At 39.5% G+C, this 14,739-nt stretch overlaps 1 protein-coding gene across 2 annotated transcripts in view; it reads left to right on the top strand.

Moving 5' to 3' along the window:
* The window catches only part of col27a1a (collagen, type XXVII, alpha 1a), a 61,571-nt gene extending 48,628 nt beyond the window's left edge, over positions 1–12,943 (top strand). For both annotated transcript variants that reach the window (XM_057359817.1, XM_057359816.1), the window contains exons 26-61: positions 325–378; positions 1,073–1,126; positions 1,357–1,410; positions 2,635–2,688; positions 2,768–2,812; positions 2,912–2,956; positions 3,147–3,200; positions 3,630–3,683; positions 3,841–3,894; positions 4,197–4,250; positions 4,337–4,390; positions 4,507–4,614; positions 4,714–4,767; positions 4,876–4,983; positions 5,073–5,126; positions 5,238–5,291; positions 5,792–5,848; positions 5,926–5,979; positions 6,196–6,249; positions 6,346–6,399; positions 6,545–6,598; positions 7,099–7,206; positions 7,294–7,401; positions 7,510–7,617; positions 7,714–7,767; positions 8,093–8,155; positions 8,254–8,307; positions 8,387–8,422; positions 8,506–8,523; positions 8,635–8,670; positions 8,781–8,807; positions 8,935–8,997; positions 9,410–9,578; positions 9,723–9,832; positions 9,971–10,171; positions 10,648–12,943. In XM_057359817.1, coding sequence (XP_057215800.1) covers positions 325–378; positions 1,073–1,126; positions 1,357–1,410; positions 2,635–2,688; positions 2,768–2,812; positions 2,912–2,956; positions 3,147–3,200; positions 3,630–3,683; positions 3,841–3,894; positions 4,197–4,250; positions 4,337–4,390; positions 4,507–4,614; positions 4,714–4,767; positions 4,876–4,983; positions 5,073–5,126; positions 5,238–5,291; positions 5,792–5,848; positions 5,926–5,979; positions 6,196–6,249; positions 6,346–6,399; positions 6,545–6,598; positions 7,099–7,206; positions 7,294–7,401; positions 7,510–7,617; positions 7,714–7,767; positions 8,093–8,155; positions 8,254–8,307; positions 8,387–8,422; positions 8,506–8,523; positions 8,635–8,670; positions 8,781–8,807; positions 8,935–8,997; positions 9,410–9,578; positions 9,723–9,832; positions 9,971–10,171; positions 10,648–10,794 — 2,529 coding nt within the window. In that variant the 3' untranslated portion in view covers positions 10,795–12,943. The remainder of the gene's footprint in view (positions 1–324; positions 379–1,072; positions 1,127–1,356; positions 1,411–2,634; positions 2,689–2,767; positions 2,813–2,911; positions 2,957–3,146; positions 3,201–3,629; positions 3,684–3,840; positions 3,895–4,196; positions 4,251–4,336; positions 4,391–4,506; positions 4,615–4,713; positions 4,768–4,875; positions 4,984–5,072; positions 5,127–5,237; positions 5,292–5,791; positions 5,849–5,925; positions 5,980–6,195; positions 6,250–6,345; positions 6,400–6,544; positions 6,599–7,098; positions 7,207–7,293; positions 7,402–7,509; positions 7,618–7,713; positions 7,768–8,092; positions 8,156–8,253; positions 8,308–8,386; positions 8,423–8,505; positions 8,524–8,634; positions 8,671–8,780; positions 8,808–8,934; positions 8,998–9,409; positions 9,579–9,722; positions 9,833–9,970; positions 10,172–10,647) is intronic.
* Positions 12,944–14,739: the final 1,796 nt, after the last annotated feature.

Below are 14,739 nucleotides of genomic sequence, written 5' to 3'. Positions count from 1 at the left end.
TTTTATTTGATTTTAATAAGTTAAAAACATTTTTAAAGTTTTAATTTTTAGTAGTGAATTAAAAAGCCTTGCAACCAAGCCTATGTAACATATACATTTTCTGTTAAAACACAGTTTAGTTTATAATAGCAGCTAGATCATGTGATTGTTTAATATTTTGTGCATAATTATTAGCAGAGCCAAACTTTTACAAACGTTTTGTAAAAGTTTAACTTGAACAAGATAGGGATTTCAAAATAATAGATAACAGCTTGAAATGTGTTACCCATAACATTGGTCCTGTGTAAATAATTGTAATGTGTAAATGTTGTGTGATTTGTTTAGGGCGATCGTGGAGAGACGGGTTTGCCCGGGCCTCCAGGGGAGAAAGGCTCTACGGTACGATATAACACACAAACACTTTCTCTCTCTCGTTCTCTCATCATCAGATCATAAGTGTTGAAAAGTTCATCACTGTTACAGCCCACTGCCCCTCAGCCATCAGAAGACCACATTTACATCTAGTCATTTATTAGCAGACGCTTTTATCCAAAGAGTTCACGGGGCAATACATCGATATGTCGTACAGGAGCAATAATGCAATAGGTGTTAATACCAAGTTAGTTTCCACAAAAGCCAGAACAATACCCGTTGAGAGAAAGAGAGAGGGTTTGTGTTTTTCTTTTCATTTCCACATCCCGTCTGTGTGTTTGTGTGCAAAGAACTTATTGTGTCTTGACTAAAAAATGTATTTGTAGACACAAAATGGGATCTCTTCTACTGTACATATCATTGCTTGTAAAAAGTACCATTGTAAAAACGTAGTAAAATCACTCTTTTTGGATAATACCATGTATAGTGCCATGATGTACCATGGCAAATGATTTGTCCTATAGTATATATCAAAGCAGCATATGTACCACCACCATAAGAGTGGTATGATTTAGATATAGTATTTCATAATAAAGATTAAAATGTCGTACCTTTAAATCAAATATGAACGTAATATTATTATTAACCACTGCGTTGTAGTGCGTTTGTGTTTTTTCATTTGTACAGTATATGATGTTTTTACGTATTGTTTCATTTTCAGGGACACCCAGGGACCCCAGGCGAGAGCGGGCCACCGGGACCAGCCGGCAGTCCGGTACGTCTACTTCACTGTTTGGATCATGTTACAGAGCGGTAGCTTTGGTAAACCTCAGTCATCTGCTGTCTGTCAGCTGTCACACACCACCTGTGAAACGTTCTGTTATTATGGTCCGGACAGACATTAAACACTCACGGAGAAGTCCGTCTGCCTGACATTAACCATCAGCCTCAATGAGAGCGAGACGTTCAAGCGTTTGTGTGATTTACCTGCGTCTGTTTTCAAAGGGCACGCCGGGATCACGTGGACCCATTGGCGTAAGAGGACCTAAAGGAAGACGGGTAAGGCATTAAAAGTCCACGTGTGTGTAAGGAAATAGTGATTTAGGTGATGTTTTTATTTCAAGTGACAATACAGACACAATTCTTTTACAGGAGTCAAACCAGGCACACGCGCACACACACACAGAGTAAATGTTTTTCATTAGCCGACAGATTTGACATTATTGGCTGGAAGTGCAGAAGGAAGGTCCATGACGCTGTCTGGTCTTTGTTACACAGCATCGCTGAAATCTGTAAATCACAATTTGTTGTCTTGATGAATCACCGAGTCAGTGAAGCTGAGCCAAGTTTGCAGAGAGAGAGAGAGAGAGCACGAGAACCCTGTCGGGTATCGTCAACCATTATATTTATTTAAAAAAACTTAAACCTGTCTTTAACAAATATTTGTAACAAATTCAAAGCTGAACAACACTACATAACTTAGTAACGCCATAGCGACCACTCTGAGCATCCTAGCAACCACACAATTCTCATTTCCTTGTCAAAAAGGGTGTTTTTATATAGGTTCAATATTGCTATGACACATATTTGAAAGATGCTCACAGACGTCTAGACATGACAGCATGTTGTTGTGTATATTTTAGGATGTTTTGGACGTCTTTCTGTGCATTTGAGAAATTGAAACAGGGTTTACTCGGTTTAGTAGCAACACAAGAGACCTGTAGAATGAAATACCATCAACATGAAATCACATTAATGGGTGCCGAGAGCTAATGATTTATTATTAATGTTAAAGAATGGTTGCCATGGTTACAACAGTCGTTGGTCTTGTGTCAGCATCATAAGGGCAGTGTGTATAAGTGTGTGTGTCTGCGGGAGAGAGAGCGTTTACCAGCTGGCAGAGAGTGTGTATGATGATTTTATTTCAACAGTTTGATGTTTTCTGGCTCGACACACACACACCGTGTGTTAGTGAAATTATCAGCACAAACACACATTCGCTGTTCTCAGAGTGTAAGATAATAATCCATGTCTGTCTTGACGAAATCATTCATCTTAACTTGATAGACGTGCCAGACAGATGTTTTTGCAAACTGAAGGGCAAAATTGTATAATGTTTGTGTATTTTTCTTTGTATTGTGGTTCGGGGTAAAACGACATTAAATCCGTTACATTTTCTATTGTGTTTTGGGCAGGGTTGTGTGTGCAGGCATTAATATGCCAGTGTTTGATTCTAATCATAGACGAGAAATTAATTTGAATTATTCTGTGCTTTTCTTTCAGGGTCCTAGAGGTCCAGATGGTTTGACAGGTGAACTCGGGTCTGAAGGCAAGAAGGTAAAGACCACAGAGGTCACCTGATGACCACAGATCAATTCTGTACGCTTTTATGTCTTACTCTTATCTCATCTCGCAGGGTTCTGATGGTCCTCCAGGAAAAACCGGCTTCCCAGGACATGCGGTAAAAACTCATTAGTGTTGCTATGGTAACTGTCACAATGCCACTTCAGTCTCTTGATCGCGGTGTTATGGTAACTGTCACTATGTCTCTTTATTGCAGGGAAAGATCGGGGAGCCTGGGGATGCGGGGCCAAAGGGATTTCCGGTTGGTCCCTCCATTAAATAATATTAGATAATAATAATAATAATAACAATAATATTATAATGTATTCCTATTATAATACTATTATATATTAATATTATAAATAATACAAACAAATTATATTTATTTTTTTTAATGAAGAATCTTCATCATTAGATTGGTTTTGATATTGAGAATGAATCTGTGTCTGTAGGGGATTCTGGGGCCGTCAGGGTCTACGGGAGACAAAGGAATTGCAGGAGAGCCAGTGAGTGATGCTTTACTTCTATTTTGTCATGCACAGACACCGAAGAATTACTATTTAAAAGTTTATATTTCCTGTTTTTTTATTCTTTTCTTGCATTTTGCTTGTTTATATTTCTTTATTATAGTACGTAGCATTAGTCAACTAAAATACCAGCATGTTGTTTCTGCATTTTGGCTCTTGTTTACATTGTATTATCATAAGTCCTCTAATTTGTCTTTTTGGTTTTAGTATTCAGCTCTGATATTTATCCAATTTGCCTTTGCTGACAAAAGATCAATATGTCTAAGTGTTTTTAATAATGTAACCGCATAATGTAAATATGATTTTGCAGCACACTTAACATCACTATAATGGCGTATTAATGAGTATGTGTGTATTGTGTTTATATGAACGCGTTACTGATGAAGGATTTTGTTTGTTTGGGACAAGGGGCCTTCAGGGCCTCCAGGAACAATCGGACCCGCTGGAAATCCAGGACCAAAGGTAACACACACACTGCTCTCGTCACACAAACACTCATCAGGATTTTTCCTTTCTTATGTCAGCTCTGATTTATTAATAAAGAGATTGAAATGATTGTGTTTATTAATGCCATTTACACTGTCAAAAAATCCATCCATCCTTTCTTTCTCTCTTTCAGGGCCCCGGAGGAAAAGTCGGTGACCCTGGACTTCCAGGAGAATCTGGCGAGAAGGTAGAATAAATTCCACCGAAATCCGTTTCCCGTGATTCTTTTCTCTGCGCTGCACTAAATAGCTGTTGCTAAATTGCCTCTCAGTTTAAGAAGGAACCCTATGTGAGTTTATTTGTTTTAAATGAGCAGTGTTGAAGTCTAATAATATCAAGCTGAGCTTGGCACAATCGTGCCGTCACACGCCGTCGGTTATAATTGCCGTTTGGCTCACTGGACACGTGTGTAATTAAAACAAATGTGAACTTGCTCTAAAGAATAAAACCCTCTGTGTGTCTTGTTAAGTTTCTTCATTGTTTGCGTAGGGGTCACTCGGACTGGAGGGGAATGCTGGGGCCGCGGGGATGATCGGAACAAGGGTGTGTGCTTGCGTCAGCTGTATATAAAATACCGTTGCACAAAAACAGTTTTGAAGTTGTGACATGTTTTTATTTGTTTATTACAGGGAGAACCAGGTTTAGAAGGAGAGGCTGGTGCGGCTGGTCCTGATGGTGCAAAGGTAAAAGATGGCTGACATCACATTCTACAAACGTCCTGATGGATACATAGTGGATCCTATTCAGTGGTGACCCAAGTATTTATTTTTTTGTGATGATGTTTATATTTTTTAAAAAGGGTGAGAAAGGTGACATGGGCGGAGAGGGCGAGCAGGGTGTCAGAGGTGACGCTGGAATCAAGGGCAAAGAAGGGCCACCGGGCGACCCCGGACTCACTGGTGTCAGAGTGAGTGACACACTGCATTAGAAAACTCAATAACTAACACATCACCTGCTCAAGTTTAGATTCAAGATCAAGTGAGATTTATTGCACATGTGCTTTCAGGGTCCTGAAGGAAAATCAGGTAAACACGGTGAAAGAGGAAAACCAGGCAGTAAGGTGAGATACTGTCTAATATACGTACAGTATGTGTGTAGATTTTATTGCGTGTTTAAGGTTGTTTCAAGTTGATTAAGCCATCCTGAGGGTACTTTTTGTTACCTGTAGGGAGCCAAAGGTAACATCGGTCACCTGGGGGAGACAGGAGCCGTGGGAAAGATCGGACCAGTTGGCACCACCGGACCAAAGGGCTCGCGGGGAACCATCGGACCTGTGGTAAACAAGCAACAGCTTTTATTACGCTTGACCTATTTGCTTGTAATCTGCTCAGAAAAGTAGTTATCATTTTTTCGTCTTTGTGTCAGGGCGCTCCCGGGCGAATGGGGATTCAGGGCGATCCAGGCATCTCAGGATATGAGGTGAGAGAGAGACAAACACCGATATCATCCCGTGATTGTGTTATATTAGCAAATCAGATAGGATTTATTCCCATTCATTTATCAGCACATGTACCGTTTCTTTCTTTACAGGGTCACCAGGGACCTCAGGGTCCAATTGGACCCCCAGGACCAAAAGGTGAAAAGGTAATCCTCATTCTCCACTTGGATGTTAATATAGCTGTCAACAATCTTAAATGGGCCTTTATAATAATCGTGCCAGTATCACTTATCATATTGTCATAAGTCGCAAGATTTCATTTGGCAAGATTTGTTTCCCAGCCACAATAACTAGTTGGTTGGCTTGGGTTATGGATGTAGGGGTTCTGAGCCGTTCAGGGAAGCTGTATAATTGTAGTTTAGACAGGAACCGTCACCCTTTAACACAGCACAGCTGTGAACTTTTAAAAGTTTTACTTGTTTTGCTGACCAATAGAAACCATGCTTGCATATTGATATCCTTACAAAATGTTTCAATTCAAGCAGATAGTGAAGGAAAGGCGGGTGTCCAGCTTACATAAGAACTCTTTCAACCCTGTTAAAAATCATCTCAGGATTCGCTTTGTGACGCTTGATGTACAAACACAGTTTTGAATCAGATATGCTGTGTGGTTTCATCTGATGTTCTGCATCATGTCATGTTTTAGGGTGAACATGGGGATGATGGAAAGGTGGAGGGTCTTCCCGGTCCTCAGGGACTGACCGTGAGTCCTCTTCACGCTTTAGATCTGTCTGTGCTTTTCAATGTGACGTCATTTCATACGCGTTTGTGTCTATTTAGGGACCTGTGGGAAAGCGTGGAGACAGAGGTGAACCGGGAGATCCTGGATATGTGGTGAGATACACACCGCTGTTTTAAAAGCGCTTTTGTTGATCCACTTGTGAAGTTTGTTAGCGTGTTTTGTGACCCATAATTATATGAAAAAGAAGATGCAAGGCTGCCCTGGCAACCACCTCTTAAACATTGCAAGCACCAATCCCATGTTTTTTAAATAGAATGTGCGTATATTTTCTCGAAGAGGTTTTTAAAAGCTGTTGTTCGTATATACAGGGTCAGCAGGGTGTCGATGGTTTACGAGGCAAACCCGGATCTCCTGGATTACCTGTTAGTACATCAATATATCAAATAATACAAACATAATGAACTCAAAAAATGCAAACTCATTACATTTTTCTTTTGATTTCATTAAACACATTTTAGGGCGATCCTGGTCCACGTGGAACACAGGGCCCCAAAGGATCCAAAGGAGAACAGGTAAACCTGTGGTTGTGTGTGTGTGTGTGTGTGTGTGTGTGTGTGTGTGTGTGTGTATGATCATTGAACACGATTCATTTTCTTTGATTTCTGTCACATTGTGTTACATTGTTTCTTCCATGCTCTCTGTGATTCTCTCTCTCAGGGTCAGAAGGGTAAACGGGGTCATGCAGGAGAACGTGGCAGCAGAGGAACACTGGTAAAATGAAACATCTCTCTTCTCTTGTGTAGCATTAATTCATTTTAGTAGTAGCACAAAGCCTCGTTAAGAACATCTGAGGGCATTTTTCACTCCATTAAAAGAAGAACATACGATTTTTTATAAAGGATAAGAGGCCGAAAGCATTGCATTGAGTTAAGCCTTTTGATACCTTTGAGATATCTTTGCAGTGTCATATACTCCAATATTCTCATCCTGTAGAAATGAGCATCGTTTCAAATCCATTGCAATAAATCCTACTATAATGTACACTTACAAATATTTTTTTATGCAAATTCGATACGTTACAGGGACTTTTATTTTGTCATTTAAAAAATATCTAAAAACTTGACGTAGAAATTGCTGTGAGATTCTTTTTAATGTGGCAAAATCACATTTTGGACATTTTTAGACCTATACATCTCTTGACTATTTTCTTCACCCAGTAATTAATTTCCACATCTTTCATACTGAATAACTGATTTATCTGCTGTCGTCAGGGTGTTGTTGGGTTACCCGGCCCTAAAGGCACAGTGGGGCGAGAAGGACAGGAGGGTGTTCCCGGTGTGGATGGTGTCCCAGGAAAAGACGGAAGCCCTGGAATATCAGTAAGAATTAAAAATGATATATGATTATATGATCTAGTATAATTTATTATAGGACCCTGCAATTACCTCTCTGTCTCTCTGTTTCAGGGTGATCAGGGAGATGATGGTGAATTTGGTTTGCCTGGCAAACCAGGTGCCCCTGGTAAAGCTGGCGTTCCCGGGTTACCAGGAGAACAAGGCTCATATGGTGCAAAGGTCAGAAAAATGACGGATTTAACATATTGTTACATACAGAGTAAGAAGACATCATAAAAGTGTGAAATAGTATATCATTTGTCTTAATGTTTGTGTGTTCATGAATAGGGTGAGAGGGGTCTTCCTGGTCACCCTGGCCCTTCAGGGAAGAGAGGTTTTAAAGGTGGAATGGGTCTTCCTGGACCTCAGGGTGACCGGGGTCCTAAGGGACAACCTGTAAGTAGGACTACACAGAAAAAAACACTTTGAGATGTTTCACGAATAAATGGAATTGATTTAGGAAAACCGTATTAATTTCAGTTTTTGACTTAGGGTGACGTCGGGGAATCCGGGTTTCCAGGGGTGCTTGGAATGTTTGGACCAATGGTGAGTTTCATTTCCTAATGGACGATAGTGGATGAATACATTACGTCTTTATGGTAAATAACAGAAATAGAAACACTACATGCAGGTTCGGTTGTGACATCACTTCGGTGTCCTGATTCATAAAATCAACGATGAGAGAAAAATAAAGACCACCGATGCTGTCTTACACACTGCGCTGAGGTCTCCACCCTGATAAATAGCCTCGTGCTTTCCTGGTCTCTGTGGTCATTTAATGTTCCAGCTCATGAATGTTGCGGTGTTGTGGACGACACACACATAAACACACATTAGCATTAATGGTGACCTGTGTTTGTGTGAACTTTAGGGACCACCGGGAGACTTTGGACCGAAGGGTATTCAGGGACCTAAAGGGCCACAGGGCAGCGTGGTGAGTACACAAAAATGAAGCTTTTTCGAAACTACTCTGATTTGAATTTCAATAAGTCCCTTTGTTTGTTTATGTACATGCTGGTGTGTTGTTTTCAGGGCAAAGCGGGTTTAGCCGGTCCTGTTGGTGTAATCGGCCCGACTGGTATTCCAGTGAGTACATGTGACATTTATACCGGACTGTAGTGATAATGACGTACATATCTCTGACCTCACTCATGTCTCTCTGTAGGGCACGAGGGGAGATACCGGCAACAAAGGAGAAATGGTAAAAGATGCATTTACGGTCTTTCACAATACTTTCAATTGCATAGAAAAGATTTCTAAACTATTCTCTTGTTTTTTACGCAGGGTGTTCGGGGTCCTAGAGTAAGTGTTGGCTTACGCGGATGCAAAACATCTCATCATTCAGAAAGATCAGCGTTATTATGATGCCATGGAACTACTTACCCGTTTCTAACCGTTTGTTTGTGTTTTCAGGGTGCTCCTGGACCACGTGGCCCACCTGGAGCTCCGGTAAACACACACCTTACTTCAAGACTGACTCGCTCACACGCATGCGTGCTGTATTGTAGAACACGTTCATAATATCTAATATTCATCTAATATGTTTCTGTCCTGTAAAGGGTCCGCCAAGAATCCCACTGGCTTTTGTAAGTATTTGACTTAAGGTTCCAAATACTTTTTGGGGGCAAATACTCTACATGCACAAGTATTGTATGTGAGTTTTCTAAGCGTGTCGATAATAAAGTTCTCTTGTGTATTTGTGTGCTTTAACAGAAACATGATGGTCTTGGTGTAGCTCTTGCTGCGTTTACAGACACCCGCACAAAGAAATCTGATGTAAGAACATTGAGACTCATGCACACATCAGATATATGCCGTGGTCACACTAGACTTTTCCTTCCATTGACTTCCATTCATACGCATGCCAATGCGTCAGACCGGAAACGCAAGCCCGCCCGAAGATATTTCGCTGCGTAGCAAAGTTCAAGTTTGGTGAACTCTGACCTGCGAATTCGTGTCACGAGAATGCATGAGACCGATAGAAGATCAAAACGTTACAACATGACCTCTCGGTACTGAAATGTAAAAGATGGAGGAGTCGCTTCCGCCCATTTTTGCAGCACCGTCCTAACGAATCTCGCATGTTCAAAGTCTGGTGTGACCGCAGAATTATTCGTTCATTTTATCAGTGCAGGTCACTCGGTGTTTTTCTAATAAATGATTTTCGGTGTCTTCTCCTCTTCCACAGGGTCGAGGTCTGATGGACATGCCGGTGTTGGATCAGGCACCGGAGATCTTGCGGACTCTCCATTACTTGAGTTCTTTGATTCACAGTCTGAAGAACCCACTGGGCACACGGGACCATCCTGCTCGACTCTGCAAGGACCTGCACAACTGCCAGAACACGCTTTATGATGGTATGTGTGCGTTGGGCTTAAAATATGTTTTCAAGCGTTACTAACTGAACTTAAATATAACATTTTCATTATGACAATAACAGTTATATTTGTGGAGCCCGTGCAAGGCGTCTATTACATCTTTGTGTGTATGGTGTTTTTAAGGCACTTATTGGATCGACCCGAACCTGGGCTGTTCCTCAGACTCCATTGAAGTGACGTGCAACTTCACAGGGGGTGGACGCACCTGCCTCAGACCCATCACGACAGCCAAGGTCTGGAACATTCATCCAACAGCCAAATTGTTTGCTTTAACTATCATTTGCTTTCATCTTTAAACACAAAAAGTCACAACCTTGGTCCATGACCATATTGTTAACATTGATAACTCATTTCTGATTGGACGCCCTCAGCTGGAGTTCAGCGTCAGGCGTGTCCAGATGAACTTCATACACCTGCTGAGTTCAGGCGCTGAGCAGCGAATCACTATCCACTGCCTGAACACTACAATTTGGAGACATGCCCCTTCCCAGCCCCCGGCCCAGAATGCCGTTCGGTTCCAGGCGTGGAGCGGTGAGACGCTGGAGCCGGATGTGTTAGCAGACACCTGCTGGGTAAGTCTAAAAACCACCCATATTTCCATGATAATGACCTTTGTATGAACTTTTTCTTTTACAAATGTAAAAAAATGTGTTTACACAAGTCTGTTGCCAGATTTTTTATAGAACTTAGAATTTTATTTATTTATTTATTTCTAAAACGTATTTCTATTTATTTTTCATTGTTTATTTTTTTAATTAGCTTGTATTCTTATGTTATTTTTTAGCAATTTAGCTATGCGCTTTTGTCATTTTATTATATATTATTTATCTGTTTTAAATTGATTTAAGCTATTTAATAGCAGTTTTTCAAATAATATTTAGCCCTATTTTTTATTTTAGCAGCAGAAATGTTTTAATTGTTTAAGTTAACAGTCATAACCCTGTATTTGATACGGATGTGCATTTGTTTCATTTTTATAACTCACAATGACATTATGTGTGGTCACTGTCTTACCCGCTCATTGTGTTGCTTGTTTTTGGTTGCTTAGCAACTGAATGGACGCTGGCAGCGTGCTCACTTCCTGTTCCGGGTGTCTGACCCCACCTTACTTCCTGTTGTACACTTAAGCAATCTACCAAAGACAACACCCACATCACGCCTTCACCTTGAAGTGGGACCTGTGTGCTTTCTGTAGTGTGTATGTGTGATTTGCTTTCGAGCGCTCGCCACACACGCCGTCCCTGCCCCGCCCCCTTCCATAATCAGCCACTGATTGGACTGCAGAAACAAGAGGAGGGCCTGTGGGTGGGGCTTTGGGGGATTTAGCACTAAAGACTCCAGCAGTCTAAAAGAAATCCCGCCCCTACCAGCCATGGATGTCCAATCAGATTTGACTCTTCTAAAACACAAGCCAATCATCTCACAGGGACAAATACTCAGGACATCCGGGTCAGGGAGAAACTGTCAAACTTTTTCTTTCTTTGGAGTTTTCTCTTTCAGTCATTCTGTTTTTCTTTCTCTTCTTTTTCTTTCTATTGCTTGCTCTTTCAAATTATAATAATAAGTTATTATAAAACGTGTACTTTTATAATAGGAGTCTACAGTTTATTGCAGAGATGAATGAAGATCATTGGGAGGTATTTTATGTATATATATATATATATACTTAATGTTTATCTGATATTTTATACAATCATTTTGTCATATGTAAAAAAAAAGAAGTGCTAAAAGTGCAATAAGAAAACGAAGAAAAATGATAATTGATTATATATTGCTAAAGTGTGTCTCTATTTAGAAGGCTTTTTCAGGAGTGTTTTCTTTCAAAAGATTTGTTGTAACACTCCATAAGACAGGGAAGTGTGTGTGTTGTGTGTATAGGTGTGTGATGTCACATTTTGATATAGCTGTGCTAGTGACTGTGAATGTGTGTTTGTTGTGTTTGTGTGTGTGTGTGTGTCACAGTTCAGTAAGTAAAGTATGTTTATCTATCAAACTAATATCTTGTTCATCACTAAACAGACACACCTGAGCATAACATGCATTGCCCTTTCTTTTTAAATCGACTTAAGGTGCACCTGTCACTTTAAGGGAGGGGGTGTGTCTCAGCTAGGATGGGTGTGTCTTGTTCAAAGACATGTGCAGTATAAAGGTTGGATGCCTCTTGAAAATATGTCGAGGTCACATTTTACTCAAAAATCAAGTATATTTCATGTAAAGAAAATAAATCCTTTTTAGGTCCATTAAGACTATAAATTTTTATAAATAAATAAAATTGTTTGTTTTGTTTTCCTAGTGAAATATGACCCGATATCTGTGTTCTCGACAGGTTTCATGAGAGTCACTCACAACCCTTAAATCTGGGTAACAATGGTGCTATTTTAAAACTGTTGTAAAGTGTCTTGAAATGTCAGTGGTTTTGTTAACTGGCCGTGTTGTGTCGATTTATTTGTGATTTGTGTGTCCATTCTGAAGGTGCTCTCGGAACAAGCGCAGGTCATCAAAATGCGATCAGAGAAGGTCGATACATTTGAAATCTGCCATTGCGACATATTGTCATTTTGAAGGCACTGCGCAAAACGCTTGTGTGCTTTCATCTGTGGTAGAGAACAATTGTGTAGATTCATTTCACTAGCAACACAATAACTGATGACTTTGAAAAGCCATCAGCATGGGAAGCATTTTGTGTGTGTGCGTTTTAAACAAGTGTAAAATTTCATCAGAAACGTTTGAAAGTGTATTATCCTTTACAATGATAATGGTCATAAAACTAAGGAAAAACCAGTGATGTTTCTTTCAAACAGTGTGTAAAATTCTGCAGCCTTTGATGTATACAATCCCTTTTGCTAATTTAATGTTATTTAAATTTTAAAACGCGCTTTTTAACCAAATTCTCTGTTGTTTCAGAGAGTCTCTCCAGATAACTTTATTATCTGTATTTCAACTGCTCTTCCAGTTGATAGATTTCTATTTTATGTGTAAATTTGGGCTTCCAGAGAACAATATATTGCTTTTCGATCTGTTTTTATTTTTCTATCCTTTTGTTTCAGTTTGTTTATTTTTGTCTATAATAATAATCAAAGTTGTACTGTACCAGGTCTGTGTTCATGTCTGAAGTTCTAGTAGTCATTATGAAAGCATGTGAACGTTCAGTTTCAGAAGTTTTGAAGTCTGATTACCTCAGCAATGCTCAGTCTGCTCTGGTCATGTGTCATAAAATCTCTGTTCTACATTGGAAACATGAGAACACTCAGTCTAACACAGTGTTGTACTTTGTCATTTCCCCATACTTGTGGATTTTGAATTGGAATTAATGCTTACATTGCCTACCCATTAAATAAGTTCTCACACCAAAGTTGGCTTGATGTTTGTTTATTTTTATTTTAAGCAATATATATGTCATTTTAATAGAACTTGTTGTATCTTGGAACGTAGTAAAGTTTATCTCTTGTGTGAGTATGAAAATTTCAAAGCTAACCATTGAAAAGGGGTGTAAAACTATTAACTATTAAATATAGCCTATACAATATATCAGAAACAAAACAATCCAATCTGATAAATATATAAAACAAACAAATCTAATTAATAAATAATGAAACAAAAATAATCAATACATGAGGAGCATGGGAAAGTAATATAAAAGGTAAACAATATAAAATAACAAAACAAATCACAATTGGTCGCGCCCCCTTTACGTCACCAGCTCTAACGTTCTCATTGGTTACTACTATCCATGACATACCGCCCACTCCTGCGCATTGGCGCGTATTTCTTTCTGTGGACAAAAATAGTTTTTTGGCTGTATTTTTTTCTCACTGTCAGTGTTAGCATGGAAGAAAGACCAGTGAGGTCATCCGTTGACCACAACACGAGAAAGAGAGCTCGGCGGTTTTGCGAACAAGGCAACCCGATTGTTGCATGGCCATTTTTCTCACAAACAAGCATTTTTTCGCAATGGAGTTTGGATTGAAGGTGCTAACGTTACAAATCAAACCACAACCAAACAGTGGAAATGAATACGGAGTTGCAAGACTACGTTACATGTAATGCAAATCTATGAGATAGGGATACGTTAGGTGAGTTTATTTTGATTTTAGAATGTAAAAACCTGACAACAATTTTCTCTCTTGATTTGCTAAAACAGGTTGCCAGATCTGTGATAAAACCCTTCATCACGAGCCTACAATCCCTAGTCCAAATAACAGAACTTGATTTTCATAATTGAAATCATATGAAGATTGACAGCTGTAACATAATCCTTCCACTCCTAACCTGTGGATAAAACAAACCGGAGCAACATTTCCACGGGAAAGCCGCAGACTTGGCAACAGAGACCGGCTCGCACCGTTCCATGGCGGACGACCTACGTATAGCGGCCCATAGAAACAGATGCTAATAATGCGGGATCTGGTTACTAATGGTTTTAGGCACGTCTGATTCAAAAGCCTGTTGTCAAATAGTTGTCTGTTTGCATTCGATTTTTATTATTGTCTGTTAGGCCTGTTGTAACATTTACTTGCAAACCACGGATAGAACAATTTTAATTTAATAATTTCATTTTTATTCTGAAAATCTGAACGACAAATATTTAATCCATTAAAACAACAATTTGAAACGTAAATGCAATTATTTGCTTGACTATCTTAAACATATATAATCAATCCGGGGAAATGCATTTTCATGTTGCAACTTAAAGAGCGTTAAAAATATCCATTTAAATAACATATTAAAACTAGTGTAGGAACTGACAAATGTAATTGATTACATTTTTATTTTCATTTTGCACTTAATGTTGCACATAATGTTATTTCATATGTATATTTAAATACACAATTGCATTGTCATTTTACATACTGCATTGCCATTTTGCGGATTGCATTTCAAATTGAAAATATCAACCAGTGCTTCCATACTGTCAAGTGACCACTTCAAAAATTACATGTCCATGCTGTGAATGTAAAGATTACACACATACTATGTAAAACACATCCTAACTTTCGGATACAGTGGTTCAGTGTGTGTGCTTCATAGGAGATCGTGTGCGAGCATTAAGAAAGTGAGGAGAAGCAGTAAATCAACGCGTCCCGAGGAGATTAAGGGGGCGGAGCCATGAAGGTCATGTCCGCAGAGCGCATGCTCCAAC

Source organism: Triplophysa rosa, linkage group LG19, assembly GCF_024868665.1.
Source record: "Triplophysa rosa linkage group LG19, Trosa_1v2, whole genome shotgun sequence".
Classification (NCBI taxonomy): domain Eukaryota; kingdom Metazoa; phylum Chordata; class Actinopteri; order Cypriniformes; family Nemacheilidae; genus Triplophysa; species Triplophysa rosa.
The sequence above is the reverse complement of the archived record's forward strand: the minus strand, read 5'-3'. Positions and strand labels throughout refer to the sequence as shown.